The 23,270-nt window shown below is 37.5% G+C and overlaps 1 protein-coding gene across 1 annotated transcript in view; it reads left to right on the top strand.

The window, feature by feature from the left end:
- The window catches only part of Col19a1 (collagen type XIX alpha 1 chain), a 332,428-nt gene that overhangs the window by 207,036 nt on the left and 102,122 nt on the right, over positions 1 to 23,270 (top strand). The window contains exon 16 of the mRNA XM_045156777.1: positions 12,967 to 13,020. Coding sequence (XP_045012712.1) covers positions 12,967 to 13,020 — 54 coding nt within the window. The remainder of the gene's footprint in view (positions 1 to 12,966; positions 13,021 to 23,270) is intronic.

Here is a 23,270-nt window from a genome sequence, read left to right as displayed (position 1 = left end):
GTGCCTATATCATCATTTATTGTATTGCCTTGTGCAGGCAAAACTCCCCATGGTCTACACTAGGTTTTGTGCTATTTATTACTGCTGTTCCCAATAAGGGTTTTGTGCTATCTATTACTGCTGTTCCCAATGAATTCTTAGCTCCATGAGCACAGGATTCAAGATATTTCTTTAAATTATTTATTTATTTATTTTCAATCAGAGAGAGATAGAGGAGAGAGAGAGAGAGAAAAAAAAAAATGGGTGCACCAGAGCCTCCAGCCACCACACATGAACTCCAGATGCTTGTGCCACTTTATGCATCTAGCTTTACATACATACTTGGGAATCAAACCCCAGTCGTTAAGCTTTTGCAGGCAAGTGCCTTAACTGCTGAGCCATGTCTCCAGCCTCAGTTCAAGGTATTTCTATGCAGAATTAACACAAGCCAGCATAACCCGGCCAGTCTAGCACTTACTCTTCAGTAGCCAGCTGTTTCCTGCCATTCCTTGAACAAGCACTGCCCGGGATTTTGTTCTTGCTGTTACAGCCTGCCTTGGTTCAGGTCTTACCTGAAGCTCCCCACGTCATCCTAAAACACTTTGTTATCTCCTCAACTGGCTTTAATATTTATAGTTATTATATTCATCCAAAATTCAAATCTTAATTCAGTTAGACATTAGATATGTAATAAATGCATGTAATGGCAGTAATCAGAAATGGTACAACCAACTTGCCTGAATAAATTACTTTGTCACTCATGTATATCATAGGTAAAGTAGGGACACCTCAAAATGAATTGTTATATGAATGATACATGTAAATTGCTTTTATTTTTATTTATTTGAGAGAATGGGTGCACCAGAGCCTCTAGCCACTGCAAATGAACTCCATATTCATGCACTACCTTGTGCATCTGTCTTTATGTGGGTGCTGAGGAAATCTAATTCTGCTTCTTAGGCACTGTGGGCAAGTGCCTTAACCACTGTGCCATCTCTCCAGCCCATAAATTTCTTTGAATGGTGCCTAGCCTGTGCTAAGGTTATGCATTATCTCTTACTACTATTACCCCCATTATGAACTCCATGAGAACAGAACACACGTGATCTTTGGATAAAATAATGAATGACTGTGGGTATGAACCAGCTCAAATCTGGAAAATAAACATCAAATACCACATTGAAAAGGTGGCAGGCATACAAATGAGGAGTATAAACGTGATAATAGGTATGGGATGATGGCTCATGGGTAATTTTCTTGTGCAGTCATGAGGACTTGAGTCTCAATGTAAAAAGCCACACATGGTGGCATGTGCTTGTAATCCTAATGATGGGGAGGTGGAGACTAGAGGATCCCAGGGCATGCTGGCAAGCTAGTCTAGCAATTGGTAAGATGTAAGTTCAGCCAGAGACCCCTCTCAGAAAATAAGGGTGACTAAGGAGGACACCTGTCAATGTGTAGTCTCCTCACACACCACAGATGTGTACACATGGGCACAACCACCCACCCACACCTGGACCTACACAAATATGAACATACATACACATACTTAAGAAAAAAACAATCATATCGGAAATTCAATGTAATTGAGAAGGATGAGTTCATTATACAAATTTTATGTCTGTGTATATGTTTGTACAGGAATGTAAGAAGAATACTGAGAATAATGTTACTTAGAGATTTTGTCTACAAGATACTTCCCGGAGGGGAGCAGAGGGAGGGTTGAAGGAAAGCATGAGAAGACTCTGGCAAGTGGTTCACAGTTGAGAAGGGCAAGACTGACTGGAGCATTGGCTTTTCTAGGAAATCCTAACTTTATTCTTGGAAGTGGATTTCTTGGGAGCCTAGAGAAGATGGATTAATAAGGACAGAGTCCAAATTACTTTTACTTTCTTGTAGTTTCAACTGACATTGTATGTTAAGTTTAAGGAAATGAAAAATAACATTCAAATTAAAAAGGTCACCAGTCTTTATAGAATGCCATGTCCCTGATTGTTGAGGTTTTGTAAACTTTCAATATATCTTCCAATATTCCTATCAACTGTACAAATAGAAAAGGTGAATGTGCTGAGAAATGCTTTCTGAACTTACTTGATAAGAATCAGAGCAAAGCATGTTCCTGTGAGAGGGGTTTACACTGTGTAATGTCCCATCTTGTTAGTAAGGATATGCAGACAGCTTTGTCTGCTCACATTTCCCTCCCCTTCACCTCTCTGCCGTGAAGGGACAGCCAGAGAGAGTTACTAAAAAGTAATACACTTGGAAAGGAATTTCCCCATTGTCCACACTGAAACACCTGAGCTCATCTATACCCAAAAACATAAGGCTATCTAGTTATCATCATGATGGGCTGGAGAGATTACTCAGTGGTTAAGGCACATGCCTGCAAAGCCTAACCACCCTGGGTTTATTCAATTTCCAGTACCCATGTTAAGCCAGATGCACAAAGTGACACATGCATCTGGAGTTCATTTGCAGTGACTAGAGGCACTGGCATGCTCATTCTCTCTTTCTGTCTCTCTTCTCTCTGCTTGAAAATAAATAAAAAATATTTAAATATTATCATGAGTGGAATCCCCACTTTTTTCTTGGAAACAGGATCAAGGGATAAATCATCTTGATGTTATTTCTTCCACAACCATTATGTAAAACACAGGCAGTAGATTTGCTTCTCTCTAAAAATTTACTCACAATATTTTGACAAGATTTATTTCTAAAGTGAACATTTATGCACACAAATGTCATTTAACTCATTAATTAAGAATAATGTAATGAAAAAACAATTATAAAACTAAGTGACCTTTCAAGTTTCATCTCACCCTTAAGTGGTAGTGTTTTCATATTTCAGGTACTTAATAACTGCAACGTTTATTCCTATGGATTTGATGCTAGTCAATTTGGTCCTTTTTAAAAAAATATTTATTTATTTGAGAGTGACAGAGAGAGAGAGAGAGAGAGAGAGAGAGAGAGAGAGAGAGAGAGAGAGAGAATGGGCACGCCAGGGCTTCCAGCCACTGCAAACGAACTCCAGATGTGTGCGCCCCCTTGTGCATCTAGCTAATGTGTGTCCCAGGGAATCGAGCCTCAATCCGAGGTCCTTAGGCTTCACAGGCAGGGGCTGAAACACTAAGCCATCTCTCCAGCCCCAATTTGGTCTTTGAGACTGGATATAGAGCTCTAAAATTCCAACCCTTATGGATATTTCTTTTAAAATGTGCAATTTAGTAATTCTGAAAATGTATCCTGTAACTTTACCTTAAATGAAATCAAAATATAAAAACTTTCATTAGTAATTTCTTAGTTCCAGTTCTGGGTAGTAATGTTGAACTTGCTTTTGTTTCACTGGCCTAGTCTCTTCCTGAAGTTTGCTAAGAATCCTCACTATACTTGTTTCCATTTCTAGTGAGTAAGAGATGACCATTTTCACTGCACTATTTGTCCCTGGGCTAGTTGATTTTATCTGCTGTAAATATAAAGTTGCTAATAGTTCACCACAAGTGACAATAAAATTCTACATTCATGAGGCATTATGAAAGTGACTGGTTTATGAAATATGGAAAGCTGGTAGTGCGATGATCAGACAGGAAGTCAGTATATAATGCTGGATTCTCCTACTCCCATAGGAGAGCACTCTAAACAGACAGGAAGGAACGTTTTCCACTATGCACTTCTGCTTCCCAGCCTGTGGTACAAAGATATCAAATCACAGCATGTTCAGGAAATTGTTCTGCCACACCCTAGTGCTGTCCCACTCATGATTCCAAGATGAATCAAGTGCTTTGGCAAAGGCTGGCCTGACGGTCATAGGAAACAGAGCCGGAAATTGGGGCTCAGAGAATTGGTGGTTTGGCAAGGCAGTTAAAAGTCCCACAAAAATATTAATGGATGGTTTGGGTTGACCTTCAGAGTCAAGGTGAGGGCAGGGAAACTATAAAGACCCAGATTACAAAAGGAAAAAAAACTAGGCCAATATGACTAAGACAAAAACACCACATTTTCACTCATGTCAAGCTAAAAATTGATGCCTCTGTGGAAGCAAACAGTAGGAGTCTCTAGTAGTGAAGGACGGGTAGAAGAAGGATCAGGGAGAATGTTGGATAACTCCTAAACCTGTTTGATGGGAGGCAGTATTAGTATCATAGCATAATTGCTGCCTTCAATAATTTATTTTATATTTTTAATTGTAAGGAGAGAGGGCTGGGGAAATGGCATAGCAGTTAAGGTGTTTGCCAGCAAAGCCTAAAGACCCTGGTTCAATTCCCCAGGACTCACGTAAGCCAGATGCACAAGGGGGCATGTGCATCTGAAGTTCATTTGCAGTGGCTGGAAGCTCTGGCATGCCCATTCTGTCTTTCTCTCTATCTGCCTCTTCCTCTCTCTCTCAAATAAATAAATAAAATAAAACAATTTAAAATGTAAAGAGAGGAGTCCATTGGTTCTTAACGCATGGAAAAGGTGAATGTTCGAGAAATCAAAATGCTATCCACCCTAATTTCATCATTATATATTGTGTACATATATCAAATTATAACACTGTAGGCCAGAAATAGATGCAAATACTATGTGTCACTTAAAAATAAATAATACTTGTATCATCAAGATAAGTTGAATTATAAATGACCTGCACCAAAGAAACCTTAATCCTGTTTGAAATAAATTGTTACCATTTATTCAGTTATAATCCAGCAGATTTAGCCAATAATGTCACAACAACTTCCAATTTATTTTTGAAAAGCCACATTGCTTGTTAGTGAAGTCCATTTAAAAAAAAATTTAAAAAGAAAGGGGAAGACAGAGATGGGGAAATTGTACAATGATTTGGAAGTTATAAGACTCCAACCCAGACGGAGCAGGCACCAGTATAGATCCACTTCTCCACAGCACTAACTTTGTCTCAAATCATTTGTTCATACTGAATCACACCCTCTCCCTATGTCCTTGCAAGAGCCACTTTTCTGATCCCTGCAGTGATGAGACCTTTATGACTAGTGTTGTTGCTGTCATAGAAGTATTTTTAAATATCTGCTAGGATATTATGCATTCCTCATGGAAGTATTCTATTATTGCTTTTGCACATATCATTGATTTCAAAATGTAGCAACACTTTACAATATCGGTCATAAATCTTATTTCCGTTCACAATATAAAAAAAGAAATCTAAACTTCCCTAATAGTGTATAATGTTTTCCTGTGTAATTAACACCTCATTCACAGTTGTGTATGCCAGTCAAGGCCCTGTCTCTCTTCCTAGACATTGCCTTAATACCTTGCTCAGGCTGAGCTGATGCCTAAGAGTGTGCGAAATACACACATGGGAACTGGGACCTATTTGACAGGAGCCAGCTGCATTGGCGAGACTTGGTGATTCAGAAACGCATTAGATACATGTTTTAGTTTGTGGTCTGGGGGTCTGCATATCACCCTTTATTTGAATCTGACTAATGCTGTGACCCCTTTTTCATCCTCATCACCCTTATCAACAGCAAAAGCCACCTGTCAGTTAAGTACCCAGGGCCCATTATTTGCATTCTTCTCTTCCTAATGCTCATGGATGGCCAAGTGGTTATAAATTAAGTGTAATTCAAGATCCATGCGCTCTCTTACCACAAGTTCTCTTGGAAGGATCAGGCTACATTTCACTGTTGCAAGCTTGTAGATGTCATTTGTTTAAATAGCCTGGTTTGGTGGGGTTTTTTTTTCTTTCTCATTCTGATAATTGTGACCCTCTGTGGCTTGAACACAGCAAATACAGACAGATTAAGTCATTTGATTGTATAAATGCAGATGGATTAAGTCATTAGATCATAAAAACAAAATTATCTCTTTGTAGGAATACCTTGGTTTCATTTTTTATGCTATTAATAAAATGTAACATGGATTCAGAAAAATATTTGAATATTTGAATATATGAAATGGCATGGCTTGATGTCTTTTGCACAAAATTTACATACTTTTGTAACCTGCACCAAATTCAAAAATAGGTGCTAGAGAGATGTCTTAGCAGATAAGGCACTTGCCTGAAAATCCAAAGGACCCAAGTATGTTTCTCCAGGACCCACGTTAGCCAGATGCACAAGATGGTACATGCATCTGGAATTTGTTTGCAGAGACTGGAGGCTCTGGGGTGCCCATTCTCTCCCTCTCCCTTCCTTTCTCTCTCTCTCTCTCTCTGTCTCTCACTCTCACTCTTTCTCTGCCTCTTTCTCTCTCAAATACATAAGTAAATAGAAAATAAAATAAATATTTTTTAAAAATAAACAAAATATTAGGCAACCCCTCTCATGGTTTCTGCCAGGTACCTTCACCCCACAAGGCTAACCTATTTTAACTTCCAGCCTCATAGACTAGTTTTTCCTGGTTGTTCCTCCTATAATTTGATCAACATTATGCTTGTTGCTTTATGCAACTCAGTTTCACTCATCTTAATTGTTATAAACTGTTCTGTAATATTAATAAACCTTAATTTATTCATGAGATTTCTGCTTCTAATGGGTATTACTCTATTTTAGTTTTTAATGTACATATTCATAGTTAAGAGTTGGCTGCACATTTGGAGGGGGCGTCCAAGGTAGTGACTCATGCTAACCCAGGCTGACCTGGAATTCACTCTGTAGTTCCAGTCTGGCCTCCAACTCACAGTGATCCTCCTACCTCTGCCTCCCAAGTGCTGAGATGCATATACCACCATGCCGGGCTGACTGCACTTTCTTTTCTGCTATTTTTTTTTTTAATGAGATAGACTGAGAGCTCTATAGAGAGAATTGGCATGCCAGGGCCTCCAGCCACTGCAATTGAAATCCAGATGCTTGTGCGACTTTGTGCACATGCATGAACCTTTGCTCTTGCATCACCTTGTGTGCCTAGCTTACATTGGGTCCTGAAGAGTCAAACATGGGTTCTTAGGCTTTGCAGTCAAGCGCCTTATCTGCTAAGCCATCTCTCCAGCACTCACTACACTTTTCAAAAAGATGTTTCCAGTATAGTTTTAGAAGATTTTCTTGAGATTTTGAAAATTGAAGAAAAAATGGCAGAAGTTCAGGGTAGAAAAGGAACTGACATCATTACCACTATGTACTGGGCATGATGCTACAAATATCTTTTATTTTAGTTGTGCTAAAAAAAAAAAAACACATGAAATAAAAATATATTAGCTTTATAATTTTAAGTAGAGACTATATTCACATTTAAATTCACATGAAGACCTCCAGAACTTTCTTATCATGTAAAACTGAAACTTTGTACCCATTAGGCAACTCTGCTTTTCTCTAGTAAGCTGCTGGTAGCAGCCATTCTACTTTCTGTCTCTATATTTTTTTATCTTAAGATACAAAACATATATACAATAAGCTATATATAGTATTTTATATAAATGGAATAGTACAATAATTTTCATCTTTGACTGGTTTATCTCAGTTTCTCCAATGTGCTCAAGGTCCCTTCAGATTATAGCATGTGGCATGATTTCTTTCCTGTCCGCTGCGTGTCTGGACCACATTGGCTGTTCCATCTATGCACTGATGGACATTTGGATTCGTTCCATCTCCTGGATACTGAGAATAGGTTTGCTATGAACCTGAATGTGCAAACTTATCTTTCTGGGCTGCTGTATTTCCCACTATTGAACCACAGACTCGGCTCTGAGAAAGGGACAACAAACCAGAGTTAAGCCACTTAGGGGCCTGAGATTTAAACAGGGTGATAAGGAGTGTTAAACAGGAAAGGAATTTGTTTTCAGGATTGCCACACTGGAAAGATAGCAGGTATGGTGACCTCCTAAAACAACCTTCTTCAAATACTGACAGTTGCTTCAGAATCATAGGAGGGAAGGAAAAAGTATGGGGCAAAAACTATGCATAACAAAGCAGTCCTGGCCAAACTGTGGTCTCACTGATAATTCCCTCAGCTCTGATTAGCTGGATCCTGTTGGCATCAAGGGAGGTGGTGGCACATTGTTCCTGGAACTTGAGCTGACTTTGGAAGGAACAATGGGTGAGAGCAGTGGAATTACTTGGGATAATGACAAAGGGTCTTCCCTCAGGCTTAGGCCAATGACTGGAGACTTTCAAGCTACTCTAGGAATCTGGACACACATTATAAAAGCTGGTGATTAATGGTCTATTTCTATCTTGTTGTAAGACTTGAAAATATCTTTGCTAATCTTGGTGTCTTTAGCATCAAAGGAGAAGAGTGAATAGGTAAATTTGGAGCTAACCTACCTTGTATTACAAGTTTTAGACAGATGCTGTAACTGATATGTCTAGTTGAAAAGGTAAATGAGAATCTGAAAAAAAGTTTAAGCTAACAAAGAAGACAGGCCCACAATAAAGGCAGAGATGCCAAGCTTTTATTGTTTTTTAGTTAGATATTAGACTTCTATCTGTAGGTCCAAATGAAAAGTTGGCATTTTCATCAAAAGTAGTCCTGGGTTGAGAGAGAGGGATTATTGGCTAAGGCGCTTGCTTGTGAAGTCCAAGGACCCATGTTTGACTCTCCAGGTCCCATGTAAGCCAGACATACAAGATGACGCATGTGTGCAAGGTCACACATGCACACAAGGTGGCACATGCCTCTGGAGTTCAATTTCAGTGACTGGAGGCCCTGGCATGCCAGTTCTCTCTCTCTTTCTCTCTCTCTCTCTCTCTCTCTCTCTCTCTCTCTCTCTCTCTCTCTCTCTCTCTCATTAGATAGGCTGGAGAGATGGCTTAGCAGTTAAGGCACTTGCGTACGAACTGTAAGGACGCAGGTTTGATTCCCCAATACCCAAGTAAAGCCAGAAGCACATGGTGGCACATGCATCTGGAGTTTGTCTGCAGTGGCTAAAGGCCCTGGCATAAGTTAAAAATAAAATATTAAATAATAAAGTAGTCCTCTGATTCTTTCAATTCCTTGGGGTATATTCCCATGAGATCATATGGTGGTTTTACTTTGAATTTTCTGAAGAACTCTGTAATATTTTACATGCTGACTGAACCATTTTACCATCCTACCAAAAGTGTGCAAGTATTTTAAATTCCCCATGTCTTTGCCAGCAGTAGTTATCTTCTGGCTTCTTGATAAGTAGCCATTCTTATTGGTATGTGAGGTAGGAATTTTATAAGTAATCTCTTTTGTAATCTTAAAAAAAAATCTGTGTCCAAGAACACATACCATTTTATAGCAACAACATATAACAATGAAACTTTGTTACAAAAAGCTTCTATAAAAGGAAAAGTAGAGATTCTTGTCTGGGTACTTCTGAACCTAACAATGCATATTTTTTCAAAGTTCCACATAATCAATAAAGCAATTGAATTATTTCATCCTGAGATACATCCATAAGATATAAGGAGCTCTGTGGGAATTCCTGACTTGTTAGAAGTGTAGATTCTCAGATCCAGCCCTAGACCTACTGAATCAGAAACTCCAAGAGAGGTGGATGTAAACTATGGTAACTGGCCTTACACTTGATAATAATAGATGGTCAGATTTCATCACCAATAGACATAGATCACTGGTCAGATATCAAAATAACTGTCTAAAAATCTTTTCATTGTTGCCAAACAGAAAACTAACATCTTGAGTACTGAGAGGTTTCCAGGACAACTGGTCAGAATGAATCTGTTTTATGCTCTCTACTTCCATATTCAGGAAAATATTAAATTAGTCCAATTATAATAATGCTTGAACAGTAGATCTCTGTATGTTGAGAGATTTGCCCAGACCCTAATTCATCAAAGTTGGTTCTGCACCTGAGAGCATGCACCCTAACCTGGACACTCTCTCCCATACCAGTAGTTATCTAAATTTTCAGCATGATGTCCATCCTTATCTAGTTCAAAAGTACTACATTCTGCCTCCCTTTAAAGTGATTCTAAAGAGAACTTTAAGTACAGAAATAATAGGAGACAAAAATGGAAATAAATATATATTAATTTCTTTCCACTAATATTACAAGATTGATTTCTCCTTGACCTTATCATCAACAACCCCCAGCCATTGGTCCTACGTATCTTTCGCCAATGCCTCAGAGCCAAGATTCAGAGATTGCAGTGTTTTCTGAAAAATGGAAGAGTCTGATCCTAGTCTTAAGATGACAGTCCCAATTTGTGCCAATTGATTTTAAAAATTATTAATAAAATGTACTCCCCATGTTGTCTTGCCTGAAATAATAAATTCATTCTGTCAACAATCTGTTGTTGGCTCTGAGACCAGCTTTTCCCTTTCCTTAATGTAAGTGAAAAGAGAGATCTTTTGGAAGAATAACAGATTATGTGGCTGGATTCAGTGCAGTGAGGGTCCTTGTAAAGGAGAAATCAGAAAGCTAATATCTGGAGCTTCCTGAGGGGAAGAAAGATAATGCCTGGGAGTGAACCTGGACTCTTAATGTCAGTAGAAATTGTGAACCCAGTCCCTCTCCAGTACTCTTACTTCTCATCCACCCTTCTGCTTTGAACCAGACTGCCCTCTACAGGACTCTGAGACCTGGATTTGAAGTCCAGAAGGATTGCCTTACTGCTTTTATTACAGACGAGGATAGAGCCAAGAAAACATAAAAGACTGTTGCTTTCTAAGGCAGTCTTGAAATTACTCAAATATGCTTCAGTGAGCTACTCGATGTTCAGGCTTTAAACTGGAAATATGTGTTGGCTAAAGTCATCTGCACAAATATGTTGCACTAAATAAACAACCTTCACAAATACCTTACTTGCTTGTTCCCTCTCAGAAAGGATGTAAAACAGCCCTCTGCATACTTCTGGCACTAGTATGGGAACTCTGTCCATGCAAAGCTAACTTAAATGATCAATAGAGAGATGAAAGAATTTGGATGTCTGCCCTCACCATACAGAAGTCTGAATATTATTTTGTTCCTTATCTAACACCTGAATATTGTGTTACAATGACTGATGCTTGCCTTGTCTTAAACAGTAACTGATAAAAATGGTTGGTAGGTTCATTTTCACACTTCCTACACAAATAGATATCCATTTTCCGTTGATGCAAGAAAAATGTAAATAAAACTTGATCTTATGGTTTGAACTTACTTCAGCCTAACACTTGCTTAAAGACAGAACCAGTCTCTTATTTAGAAACCATTGAGTCCATTTCATAGTGCTTTTGTGAACTAATAAATTACAAGGCTTCTACTTCTAAGTAAACTTTTTATCTGATTAGTCCCTAAAGACTAACTAACACTTACCAAATGACCCAACATATTGATTTTAAGAAAACATACTGCAAGACTAGAAAATGATATACATATGAACAGCTTGTTTTAAGTACACAGAATGCAATATATATTTATTCCAATATTAGAGTACTTTGTTTATGTTTAGAACTCCTAAGTGCACCATTAAATTAACATGTCTTAATTCTTTCATTTTTTATTTTAATGTTTTAAAATTCTGTTCTTTCAATGTTACCTAGACTACTTATGGAAAGGAGTGCTCTTTCAAATGAGGTCATTGGCAATGTGCCCTTCACTTATGTCTCATAGCAATGGGAACACTGCTTCTCCATTCATAACACAGCATTTGCTCTGAAAGCTTACCCAATAGGAATAGCTGGTATTTACACTTCATACTCAATTTCCAGCTTAAATCAAAACCAAACATGTCAACAACTTTTCCTGACATTTTCAGAAAAATAAATTTGTAACTAAAATGGGCCTTTCTTTGTTTATGCTTGCTATTCTCAATAAAACAAAAGCATTGGAAATATTAATCCAATGATTTTACTGTTTAAGTATCACTATGCTCCAGTTTGTATAATTAGCCTACCAGTGTGTTGATCAAATTACTATTAGTAACAGTAACATGGAAGGACAATAGTTAGGAAACATGTGTTCAGAAATGCTCCTCATTCAAAACCGAAAAAACTTTCCTAATTTTAAGAATGGAAAATAAGTTGATTTTTATGGGCTTGGGATAAAGCTTTGTGGTAGAACACTTACCTAGTACTCTTGAATCCCTAGGTTCAATTCTCAGCACCATAAAAAGCCTAAGACAATATAAAATAAAACAATTTTTAAAAGCCTAGAAAATTATTTTAATAAATAACTGAATGGTCATAACTAATATATAGAGTTTCATAAATATATTAGCACAAACCTATCTTTCAGACTTTTGCAATTTGAGTTCATCTGGTTGTCAACTTGTGAGAGTTAATATGCAGCTCCAATAATGATAACTATACAATAGTTATGCATTGGTTCACTTCTCTAAAAAGAAGGAAAGAGTTAGTTTATATGCTTAGACAGAATATATAACTATGTCCATTACAGTGTTTACCAAACTTCAGTGATGGTAAGAACTACCTGAAATAATTTTTTTGTTTTGTTTTGTGTTTTGAGGTAGGGTCTCACTTTAGCTCAGGCTGACTTGGAATTCACTATGTAGTCTCAAGGTGGCCTTGAACTCATGGTGATGCTCCTACTTCTGCCTCCCGAGTGCTGGGATTAAAGTTGTGCACCACCACATGTGGCATTACCTGAAGTAATTTTAAAATGCAGATTCATCTTTCCAAGCCCCTGAGACTAAACCAGAAAAAGTCCAAAATAAAGCCTAGACGTTCATGTTTATCACATGATCTCATCCTGTGGCACCTCTTATAAAGTTAGAATTCAAACTCCTCTTTGAGAAACAGCTTTATTGTTTCATCCAAAATACACATATTATTTCACAAATGACAGAATAATCAGATAAAATGGTAATCTGAAGTTCTCTTTCAGATACTATACTTGATTGGATGAGAGTATTAAATAGGCTCCGTGTAAAAAACTGCCAACCAACATTAAGATCTGTTCATTACAAGCATGGTAGCTCTCATTGTGGTCATTAAGAATTTGCTCACAGCTTTTAGAATCATTGGCATTTGAGAGTGATGGGGATTGGAATTAATTGTTCTTTAACTTTCATTATTTTTACTGTTTTTTATATTACTATTCAATGCTATTTTATTAACAGAAAATTAATTCACAGAACTTATTGTCTGTTTTCTTTTGGCTTCAAGGGAAGACGAGGGAAAACCGGACCTCCAGGAAAACCAGGACCTCCAGGACCCCCTGTAAGTAAATGATAATCACTGTTCCTTTGGATAGCACCTTTCTGTTTCCATGAGTTACCTAAGGGTGATTCTCCTCTGTCCATAGATTATAACTTTCTTCAGTGTAGTATTTGGAATGATGAGCTCTGATCTTTGATTAGCAGTCTACACTCCTTACACCTCCGTCTCCAGCACAAAGTGATAGGAAGTCTGGTGCACATCCACATACTTTACCCACTTTATTACATGGACAGGAACAAGTTCAATGCCTGCCTGAGCAACTCCAGGTCATGCGTCCAGATAGACAAATCTCACTGTGAGCAGTATTTTCCTCAGTTTGTTAACATGCAGCCTAGAAGAAGGATAAATAACCAGGGAAGCATAGGTATACTTGATACAAAACTGTGTGGGTAGTAGGTTTTTATAGAATGTGCTTGTTAGAAGAGCTATAAAGATCTTCATAATGGCTGGCTCAGCTCCTTCTTTAACCCCAAGTTACTTGGAAAATAATCCTATTTCTTCTGGTTCTTATAAGTCTTTAGCCACCAGCCTGATTTACATACAAGTTTCTCCAGTGACAAAGCCGTGTCTGTGGGAATCAGTAAAGTCTGAGTTCCCAGAATCCCCAGCACTTTCAGGTTCTATGTTACCTCGTGGCTTTAGAAGAATTTGTACTGTTTGTATCTCTCTCTCTCTCTCTCTCTCTCTCTCTCTCTCTCTTTTTCTCTCTTTTTGAAACTCTGTTCTCTTAGTTTAGTTGCAATGATCTTTCTTTCCTAACTCTAGGGACACCCTTTTTCTCCTCCAGCAACAGCTTTGCCTCTGAACACATTATTATTTTGACTGGATTAGTGAACCCTAATAATTTATTTTAATCCAGGCAGTTCTTCTGAGTTCCTGGCTCACAATCCTGTTATCTCCTCAGCATCTCCATGTGGAGGGCTACTGGATATTACAAAAGTAGCATGTTCAATACTGAACCCAAGATCTTTTTTATCTCTTTCATCTTGCATGTGTAAGCAGTCTCCAAATCATGTCGATTCTATATGCCAGTAGCTGCTGATTCCATCTCCTCCTCTCCCTTTCTGACTACCATGGTCTTAATTTGGATCTTTATCAGCCCATACCTACATGAGTGTATAGCCATTTGAAGCTGATCTCATGGCCTCAACCTTCTCCAGCTGAGAAAAGATAGCTCTAAGTCATTACTTTGACCTTGTAATTCAAAACTTCTCCTCCCGCTGGTTTGGGTGAGTTAAAACTGTTGGTTTAAAACTTCTTAATATTTTCCCTTTCTGTCAACACCCATGGATTTCACATCTTCTATGTGTCATTCCGCATCATCTATGTATCTTTGAGCATTTTGCCTTTGCCTATTTCTGCTTATCTTTTCTTCTCTGGTAATCTGTGGTACAATCTCACTATCACATAATGTCAGGCCTTCCAAATGCTTCTCTTGTCCTTAGGACCGATTGAAAGCATCAAGTCTCCTCCATAGCCTTTGTTCAACATCTGAGGCACTACCCTCTGTAAGCCTGTAATCTTACACTTTCTTTAGATATAGCCCTTTGCTTTCAACTTATTTCCTTACCGAATTGACTGGTGAAATGTTTTAAAACTCTCTTTTGTCGCTATAACCTCACATCGTTCTTGGCTGATATTGTATGATTATTGATTACTTAATGAATGAGCAAACAAACAAATGTATTTTGTAAAATGAAGAACAGGGCTAGAGGAGTTTTAAAGACCAGAACTTTACACCACAACTAGAGAGCCTCATACCTAGCACCTTAGGAATCTATTAGGATATTGTCAAATGGGTCATTGATTGTATTTCATCATATATGTCCAAATGGATTGACCTATTAGCAATGCAATGGTTTTGGTTGATATTGATCATAAAAATGAGTTGAGTAGAGCATGAATCAGACTTGCCAATTATTATTCAGCTTGTTCTTTTTGCAAAGCAGAGAATCTATTGTAAAATTTCCAATAATTGTTCTGTGTTTTGAAGAAGAAAGCTGGTGCATGCTAATAGGCAAGCCTAGACTTTCATGTCATTTTTTGAATGTTTGATTCTGCTTTTAAGACAGCCATCTCAAAGGAGGAATTTGAATGATGGAGGCCTTTACAACAAACAGACTTGCTAAATGTGTAGGACGAGAAGATTATGCTGAACTCTGGCATGGTTTCTCAATTATTGATCACATGAGTTTACTGAAGAATTTGGAAGATTAGGAAATATGTGACTGCATGAAAGGATCTATAATACACTGTTCCATGGGTTTTCGTTTATTGCTACAGTGTTTGGGGGTTGGTATGTGCTTATTTTACTTCAAGTATTTGAATCTAATCTCAGCGGTGCATCTGATTCAGATAGCTCATTAAATCTTCAGCGCATAGTATTTGAAATAAAAATGGTTTATGAACTTTAAATGTAATAAAATAGCTAATTTGTTAAATGGAAGAAATAAGGAAAAATCTATACAGAAAATAAAGGCATTTTATACATCGGTCCACATTTGTTTAAAAAGAAAACATTGGGCTAAACCACTGGCTCATTTCTGCTTGAGAATAAATAATAGTTTCTGGAAACTTTGCTTTTTCTGATTTCCCTAATTGATTACAAATGTCACCAGAACTTCATCATGGAGTACAGTTTTCATCAGGTTTATCATCCTTAGTGAGTGAATGTCCCCATCATAGCACAAATTGATAACAAGCACTTAATCCCACTCACTGAGCATGGTTGAAGACAGTATTAAAAGGGAGGGAGGAATAATTGTCTCTCTATGTTGTCTGTCAATTGAACATTTAATTTTTCTAAAGATAATGTGCTTTTAGAAAGAGAACTATTTTCTAAATCACTAGAAGTGTTCTTCAAACTGAATCCTTTCGTAATATCTGACATTTTAAGAAAAATGAGCACAAAAAAATCTCCTGGGCTGGAAAGATGGCTTAGAATTTAAGGCATTTGCCTACAAAGACAAAAGAACCAGGTTCAAATTTCCAGGACCCAGGTAACCAGGTGTATAAAGTATCAAATGTCTCTGGAGTTCATTTACAGTGGTTGAAGGCCCTGGTGTGCCCATTCTTTCTCTCTCTCTCTCTCTCTCTCTAATAAATAAATAAAAAATTTAAAAAAAAAACATTCTCCTTGCCCCTAATTCACATTGTACAATGGTTTCACAAGCAGTTATTTAGGATCTGTTTACCAAATAGGAGCTGGGCTTTTAAAATAGAGTAAGACATCATCATTGTCTTCTAGCAGAATCAAGTTCAGGTCACAGAAATGTGAAGGAATAAAGGAAGAGAATTTAATAAGAAAAGTAGGGTTGGCTTCCTATAGGAATTTAAAAGTGAAGTGTAAAGTTTGTGGATTGTCAAATAAACCAAACAGAATTGGAGAGGGAGCCAGCAGTGTACCTCTAGCAGAGGAAGAAAACATGAATGAAAATTCAGAATGCAGAACTTCCGTTGGGTGAGTATGATGGTGTGGCCAGACCCACAGTTGAGACACAGGCCTAGGCCAGCCCTGTCAAAGTCAAGCCCAGACGGGGTCCTGGAAAACCTCATGTAAAGCTATGAAAATGATATGAAGAGCTCTAAACTGTAGAGTCCATGGCTAGATTTCATGAATGGGTCACCTAACAGCACGGTGAAGACAAGGGGCTGAGAGTGAGCAAGATTCCTTGCAGCTACCATAGCATTTCCTCCTCCTAAATGTCTACAGGGCATTTGCTTTCTCTGTTTGGAAGTCCCATAGATAGAGCTTTTTGTAATGAATTACCACATAGAAAGATGAAGAGAAATCCCAGTCTATTTGTGGACATTTTGGGATCAGAAAGGTTCTTAATCATCTTTTCCAACATTGCACTCTGTGTGATAAGAGCTCTCTTTCAGAGGCAGGAAGACAGGCAAGTCAGAGAACAAGAGGAAAGTTTAGCTAGCATTCTTCTACTTGGAATTAGTGATGGTGTATGACTCACCCTAGTGGCCAACAGATGAGATTCCTATAGCAGTATGTAAGAATTTATGGTAAAATTGAAATGAAAATTCTTAATTTTATCAAATAACAATTAAATAATATATCACAGAAATGACTGAATAGCTTACATAATTTTAACATGTTTGAGCATGTTTTTCAGAAACATTAAGAGAGGGGGCAACTAGGCAGTGTGATTGAAAAGAAGAAATAAGAAGTAGACTATTGGAGGTGCAGGCCCTTTGATAGCAGCCTAATTTAGTAGATGTCCTAAGATGTCTTTCCTTTGGGGGGTTTTGAGGTATTCTCCAAAGCAAAGGAGTGTTGTTGTTTAGGGGCATGCCAAGATTAAAGAAAAAGAGTTGAAAGGAAAATTCCCAGAGCTCGAAGCAAGTAAAATACTTAAACAACTTTAATCAATCCTTTTACCTGTGATTCTTTGTTCTGAAGACAAATTTGTGTTTTTCCACCTATAAGATTTTTTGTACCAAGAAACAAGTTGCTTACAAGAATAATATGCTATATCTTTACACTTAGCTAGTAAGATGTGTGTGTGTGTGTGTGTGTGTGTGTGTGTGTGTGTGTGTGTGTAAAGTGACTATCCCTGTGAAATATTAACTTTCCTAAGGAAAAAAAAATCTAAATCTAAAAGTAAATGTATTAAACTAACATTGTCTTTGTGAATCCATGATTTGTGAAAGCCATGCATATTATTCTAAATTACCTGCCTATATTCAACAACAAATTTACCTTTAAGTGTACTGTGTTTCCAGGGAAGACTTATTTGGCATTCATATGCATGTAATCTGCAACTAACAAAATTATTGTTCATCAGAATGCTTGCAATTGATGAGCCACTAAACTGTTTAGCAGGTCTGACTCCATCTCTTTATGATAAACATATATTTTATGAAGTATTTGTTCAATTTTACTGTCACAAAGCAGAACTAATCTTTCTATACCTAGGAAAAAGCTTCCAAATTTGAAGAGATGTCTTCTGCCATCTTTTCCTAAGTGGATAAATAGTCTTTATGAAAGGGAATCTTATTCTGATTTGTCACTGTAACTGAATGCCACTGACTAAATAATTTGTGCAATAGAAGTTTATTTGTCATGTCACAGACCTGGACACCAAAAAGTCTAAGACCATGGTGCCACCATCTGCTAAGGGCCTTCTTGATACATCACAGAATGGCGCAGGCATCACATGGTAAGATGGTGACCAAGCTTGCTAGCTCAAGTCTCTCTTCTCCCTCTTAAAAAGCCATTAATTATGTCGGGCATGGTGGAACATGCCTTTAATCCCGGCACTTGGGAGGCAGAGGTAGGAGGATCACTGTGAGTTCAAGGCCACCCTGAGACTACGTAGTGAATTCCAGGTCAGCCTGAGCTAGAGTGAGACCCTCTTGAAAAAACAAAACAAAGATGCCATTAATTACATCATGGAGACTCTACTCTCATGATTTTATCAAATCCTAATTACCTCTCAAAAGCCACATATCAAAATTTCATTAACATATGAATTTGGTGATTAAGTTTCCAATACCTAAAATTTGGAGGACACATTCTACAACAGAAAGAAGCCATTAAGGAGAGATAAGTTAAATATTTCCAAATGCATTAGAATTATCATTGAGAACAGTTTTTCAGAGAGCCACCTTATAAGAACACAAAACTCTCTCAGCAAGTAAACTGATCCCAAAGAAAGAGGTATAGACTAAAACCAGGGGCTTGTATCAGAGCACTAGCTTTGTGTTAGATATGACATTCATGGTGTCTATGGAATCTTCACAACTATCTCAAGAAATTATTCTCATTTTATGATGGGATAAGTGGAAGTTAGAAATATCAATTAACTTCCCCCCAGAAACACACACAAATGAGGGGGAACAAAAATTTAGACCCCGGATCTGGTCTCCAAATCTATCTTTATTGACTACTTGAAGGAGAAAGAAACTTCTAGTTTGTGATTAGATTTGCATCAACCTTACCTAAGCTCTTTTTCTATGGCCATCCTCTTTCCTCTCAGGATAAAGAAATAGCAGAGCATGACAATACTTAATTCTCCTTTTCAGTTCACCTGGCATTTCTTTCTCTGTAAATTTTAAATGATAGCACCTATTCTGTCTATGCCTCACAGTTGTTGGAAGGAACAAATGCCATGCATGTGGAGGAAATTTCTTTAATATGTAAAAACATTCGTTAGTATTATTCTGAGTGCCGTTACTTTATAGGAAGGAGAGATTGTCCCAAATCTGCACTGGAATGGACACATTATTTTCTCTTTCCAAATTCTCTAAACCCCAGTTAATAAATATTTGTCCATTAACGAATGATTTAAATGATCATAGTATGTATAAAATCTTATTCTAGATATGGATATCTAGTCTTGAAGAGATATTAAAGCTGTTTTCAAATAAGAAATGAAACCTGGGGCCAAGGGACACAAGGAAACTTTTTCTCTCTCAGCCTAACACAGCATCTGTCTTGATTCAGGGTTTGTTTATCTGTGATCAGCGCTACTACACTGTATTACTTGTGGTTTCTCTAAGTCTCAACAACGATTCCTCATACTCTAATAAAAAATTCTTTAAAAAAAAAAAGAGCCTTCCATTTATCTTGGCAACATGTACCATGGAAAATGGTGGCCATGTATTATGATAATAAGACTTAGAAAGCCTCAAGGCTTGGAATGCTTTAGTTTATTTCCAAGTGTTCTGCTTTTTAGTTTCCCTATAAGGGAGGGGAAACAGCTGGAAATGAGGTGTCGCAGGAAGGGAAGGCAAAGAATTTAAGTAAGGAGCCATTAGTGGAAGTATGTATTAGAGCACCTCTTTTACATTAACGTTTCTTCTCATTCATCATCACTGTGAGGAGCGTTTATTAAAAAACACATTAACTGTAAGATGTGTTATTATTTCTTCCTATCACAGGCATGGTTTTGGTCTGTCTTTCTTCTCGTGCTGGTATTGTTTTTGTATACTGCTTCATTATTGCAGTCTGAGAATTCAGCAGTGGGCTCAAATGTGTCACATTTCAGTGCATAGCAATTTGGGTGGGAAACAGAAATTCAAGAAAGGTTTGGCATGGGGCAGCAGCTCCCTCTACTGTTTCTATAGGAAATTTTCTAGACAGAGAAGCATCTATATCTGCATGTTCACAGTTCTGTGATGCTTTTATTCTAAAACAGCAATCTGATATTAAATATGAACTGCTTAGGTATTTCTACTTTAATTTTAGGTTCATTGTGAAATAACTTATTTTATTGCCAAAGCATGCAACTTTACATAGTCCTGAAGGATGTGATTAAGTAACAGTTTACATATTCAAGAGAGTAGGGCTGGAGAGATGGCTTAGAGGTTAAGGCATTTTCCTGCAAAGCCAAAGGACCTCCGTTCTATTCCCCAGGACCCACATTAGCCAGATGCACAAGGTGGCGCATGTGTCTGGAGTTCGTTTGCAGTGGCTGGAGGCCCTGGTGTGCCCATTCTCTGTTTCTCTTTCTCTGTCTCTCTCTCTGTGTCTCTGTCTGTCTCTCTCTCTCTCTCTCTCTCTCCCTGTGTGTGTCTTTCTCTCTGCCTCTTTCTCACTCTCTCAAAAAAATAAAGTTAAAAAATTAAAAATAAAGAGACTAAATTTCGTGTGTAGTACTGAATTCATTTACAATAGTACCCTGCTCCATATGTTGTATCCCTCTTTGATTTTAGTTAACTGTGGTAAGCCATTGCCCCCCCCAAAAAAATATTCACAGATAAAATTCCAGAAACAAACAGTTCTAAGTTTGAAATCACACCCCTTTCTGAACAAGCATGATGACTCCTCATTCCATCTCATTCTCATACTGCCCCTCTCAAGTTGTAATTCACCTTCTTGCCCAGTGTATTCAACCTGTACATGATATCTATGCACCTGCTAGTTACTCACCCAGGTCATCCAAGTCACTGTCACAGTGTCATAATGTTGGTGTTCAAATAGCCCTTCTTTTACTGCATAATGGTTTCAGCAGGTGCTAATAATTAAGATATGCATAAGACAAAATGTAATGTGCTTCCCTTAAGTGAAAAGTGAAAAGTTCTCAACTTAAGGGGAAAAATTGTAGACTGAGATTTCCTTAAAACTTTAGTAAGAATAAATCTTGTATCTGTGTATTCATATAAGGGGGGAAATCACTAGTTTTATCTTTGTGTACCAAATTTCAAAAGTTGATATGTATGATAAATAATTAGATAAGATGAAATAACTAGTAAGTTATGAGTTTGTTACTATTTGTGGTTTCCAGGCATCCAGTGAGGTTCCTGGGAGGCATCTTCCATAGATAAGAAGGGAATACTGCAATTAAAAATACTTACTGACTTATTGTTAGAAACAGTGACTATACAGTGGGCTACAAAAATAAGGACACAAAATAACAAAACACAGAGAAGAGTTCTACCTTTAATAATCCATACTCTATTACAAGGAGGAAGAGCATAAAATGGATGATAAGCAAATAAAGAGACAAACCTATTTTAGTTTAAAGTGACATCCTATAATGTAATAAACCAAGTAACGTGTTAAGTACAGAAGGAAGTCACTTCCCTAGGAAGCCCAGGAAGGTATTTTTGACCATATGACGCAACTCTAGAAGAAACTGGCCATAAAGCCAGAACAAGAACTTTTTCAGGAAGAGTTGGATGTATGAGTAACTCAAGAGGGGGGAAAATTGCATATATTTAGTATGGAAGAGTAGTGCCAAAAAAGGTTTACAATATGAGTGACTTTATCACATAAGGCCTTATAAGAACAGGAGTTGGGGCTGGAGGAATGGCTTAGTGGTTGCCTGAAGTTTGACTCCCCAGTTCCCACGTAAGCAAGATGCACAAGGAGACACATGCACAAGGACGCACCTGTGAACAACGTGACATATGCACCTGGAGTTCGATTATAGTGGCTGGGGGCCCTGACATGCCAATTCTCTCTCTTGCTTGTTTATTCTCTCACCTACTCTCTTACTCTCACTCTCTCTTATGAAAAAAAGGCCAGTCTGTTGGGAAGGCCTCAAAAAATAAAGAGTAGGAGTTGGGCTGTTGGTATAAGCAGCAAGGAAAGTAATTAGCTGATCAAATCTTCCTTAGCATGTGTTTTGACTGCAGTTGTTGTTGTTTTTTTGATTTTGTTTTTATTAATGTAATGAATTTTCCATATCCTCTAATTCAAATAATCACTTTGAATGAAACCTCAAGGTTACCCTATCATTTTTTTAATCTTTGAGTAGGCATACAGTAGACTTGTTTGCTGACAAAAACAGTACACAAAACATTGATTTTAGCCCATGTTATTTCAGTCTTGAATGGATCTACTGGATAGAATAGTTTTTATTGAAGATAAAAAATTCTATTATGTACAAATCAGTCCATTTTCCCTATTGCTGACCCTGATGCCTTCTTTTTGATAGGCTGTAGGTTAAGCCTGATGAACAGTCATAGCAGTGAAATTGAATATGCTCAAAGCATCATGGAACCATAAAACTGATGTACTTGTATCCTGATATTCACCACTAAACTTGTATATTTCCCATCTCCAATTTCATCACTATGCATCAGGCGGCTGTTTCAGAAATTAAGACAAGACCTACCTCAAAAATAAGTTAGTATCCTAAGAGACATTTTCCTACCTGAAACAGTTTATTTCTTATTAAAATATTATGTATATTATCATGCATTTTGAGGCTTATGATGAAATAGGAACCCAGTTCATATTCCTAACATTGCTTTCTTTAAGCCAAGCTTTTTTTTTTGTAGTTTTTCTTTCAGTCATGAGCCTCAGCCTCTTCTGTCTAAAGGCCATGTACTTTAATGACAATATCCTCACAGAAAATGACTGTAACGATTTATTTGAGTCAATGGGCCAGTAATTTCATTCTTCCAAAAAGAATAAGTTGACAGCTTCATATTATAAAAAAAATAGAAATCCAAAAATTGGCAACATGGCCAGTTAATTATTTTTACTGCCACTTCGTGCCTACTGAGGTCATAGGCCCAGACAAAACAGCTGTTGTCAACATTGCTAAAATTCCAGTGCCACCTTGTGACCACAGAATACATATATGTGCATGTGAAACAGCTGGTGGGTATCAGGTTGAAATTTTAAAACCCCAAACTAGATTTGATCTCCTAATTACTTTTCTTACTTCCATCTATGAATAGTGAGGCATTTCTGACTTCCAATTTTGTTGTTGCCGTTGTTAATTGTGGCTATACCTCAGTGGAAAGGATTTATCTTCACATGGCCACTGGCTACTTTTTAA

This window comes from Jaculus jaculus, chromosome 8 (assembly GCF_020740685.1).
Source record: "Jaculus jaculus isolate mJacJac1 chromosome 8, mJacJac1.mat.Y.cur, whole genome shotgun sequence".
Lineage (NCBI taxonomy): Eukaryota > Metazoa > Chordata > Mammalia > Rodentia > Dipodidae > Jaculus > Jaculus jaculus.
Note: the sequence above shows the minus strand (reverse complement) of the source record. Positions and strands in the feature narration are given on the sequence as shown.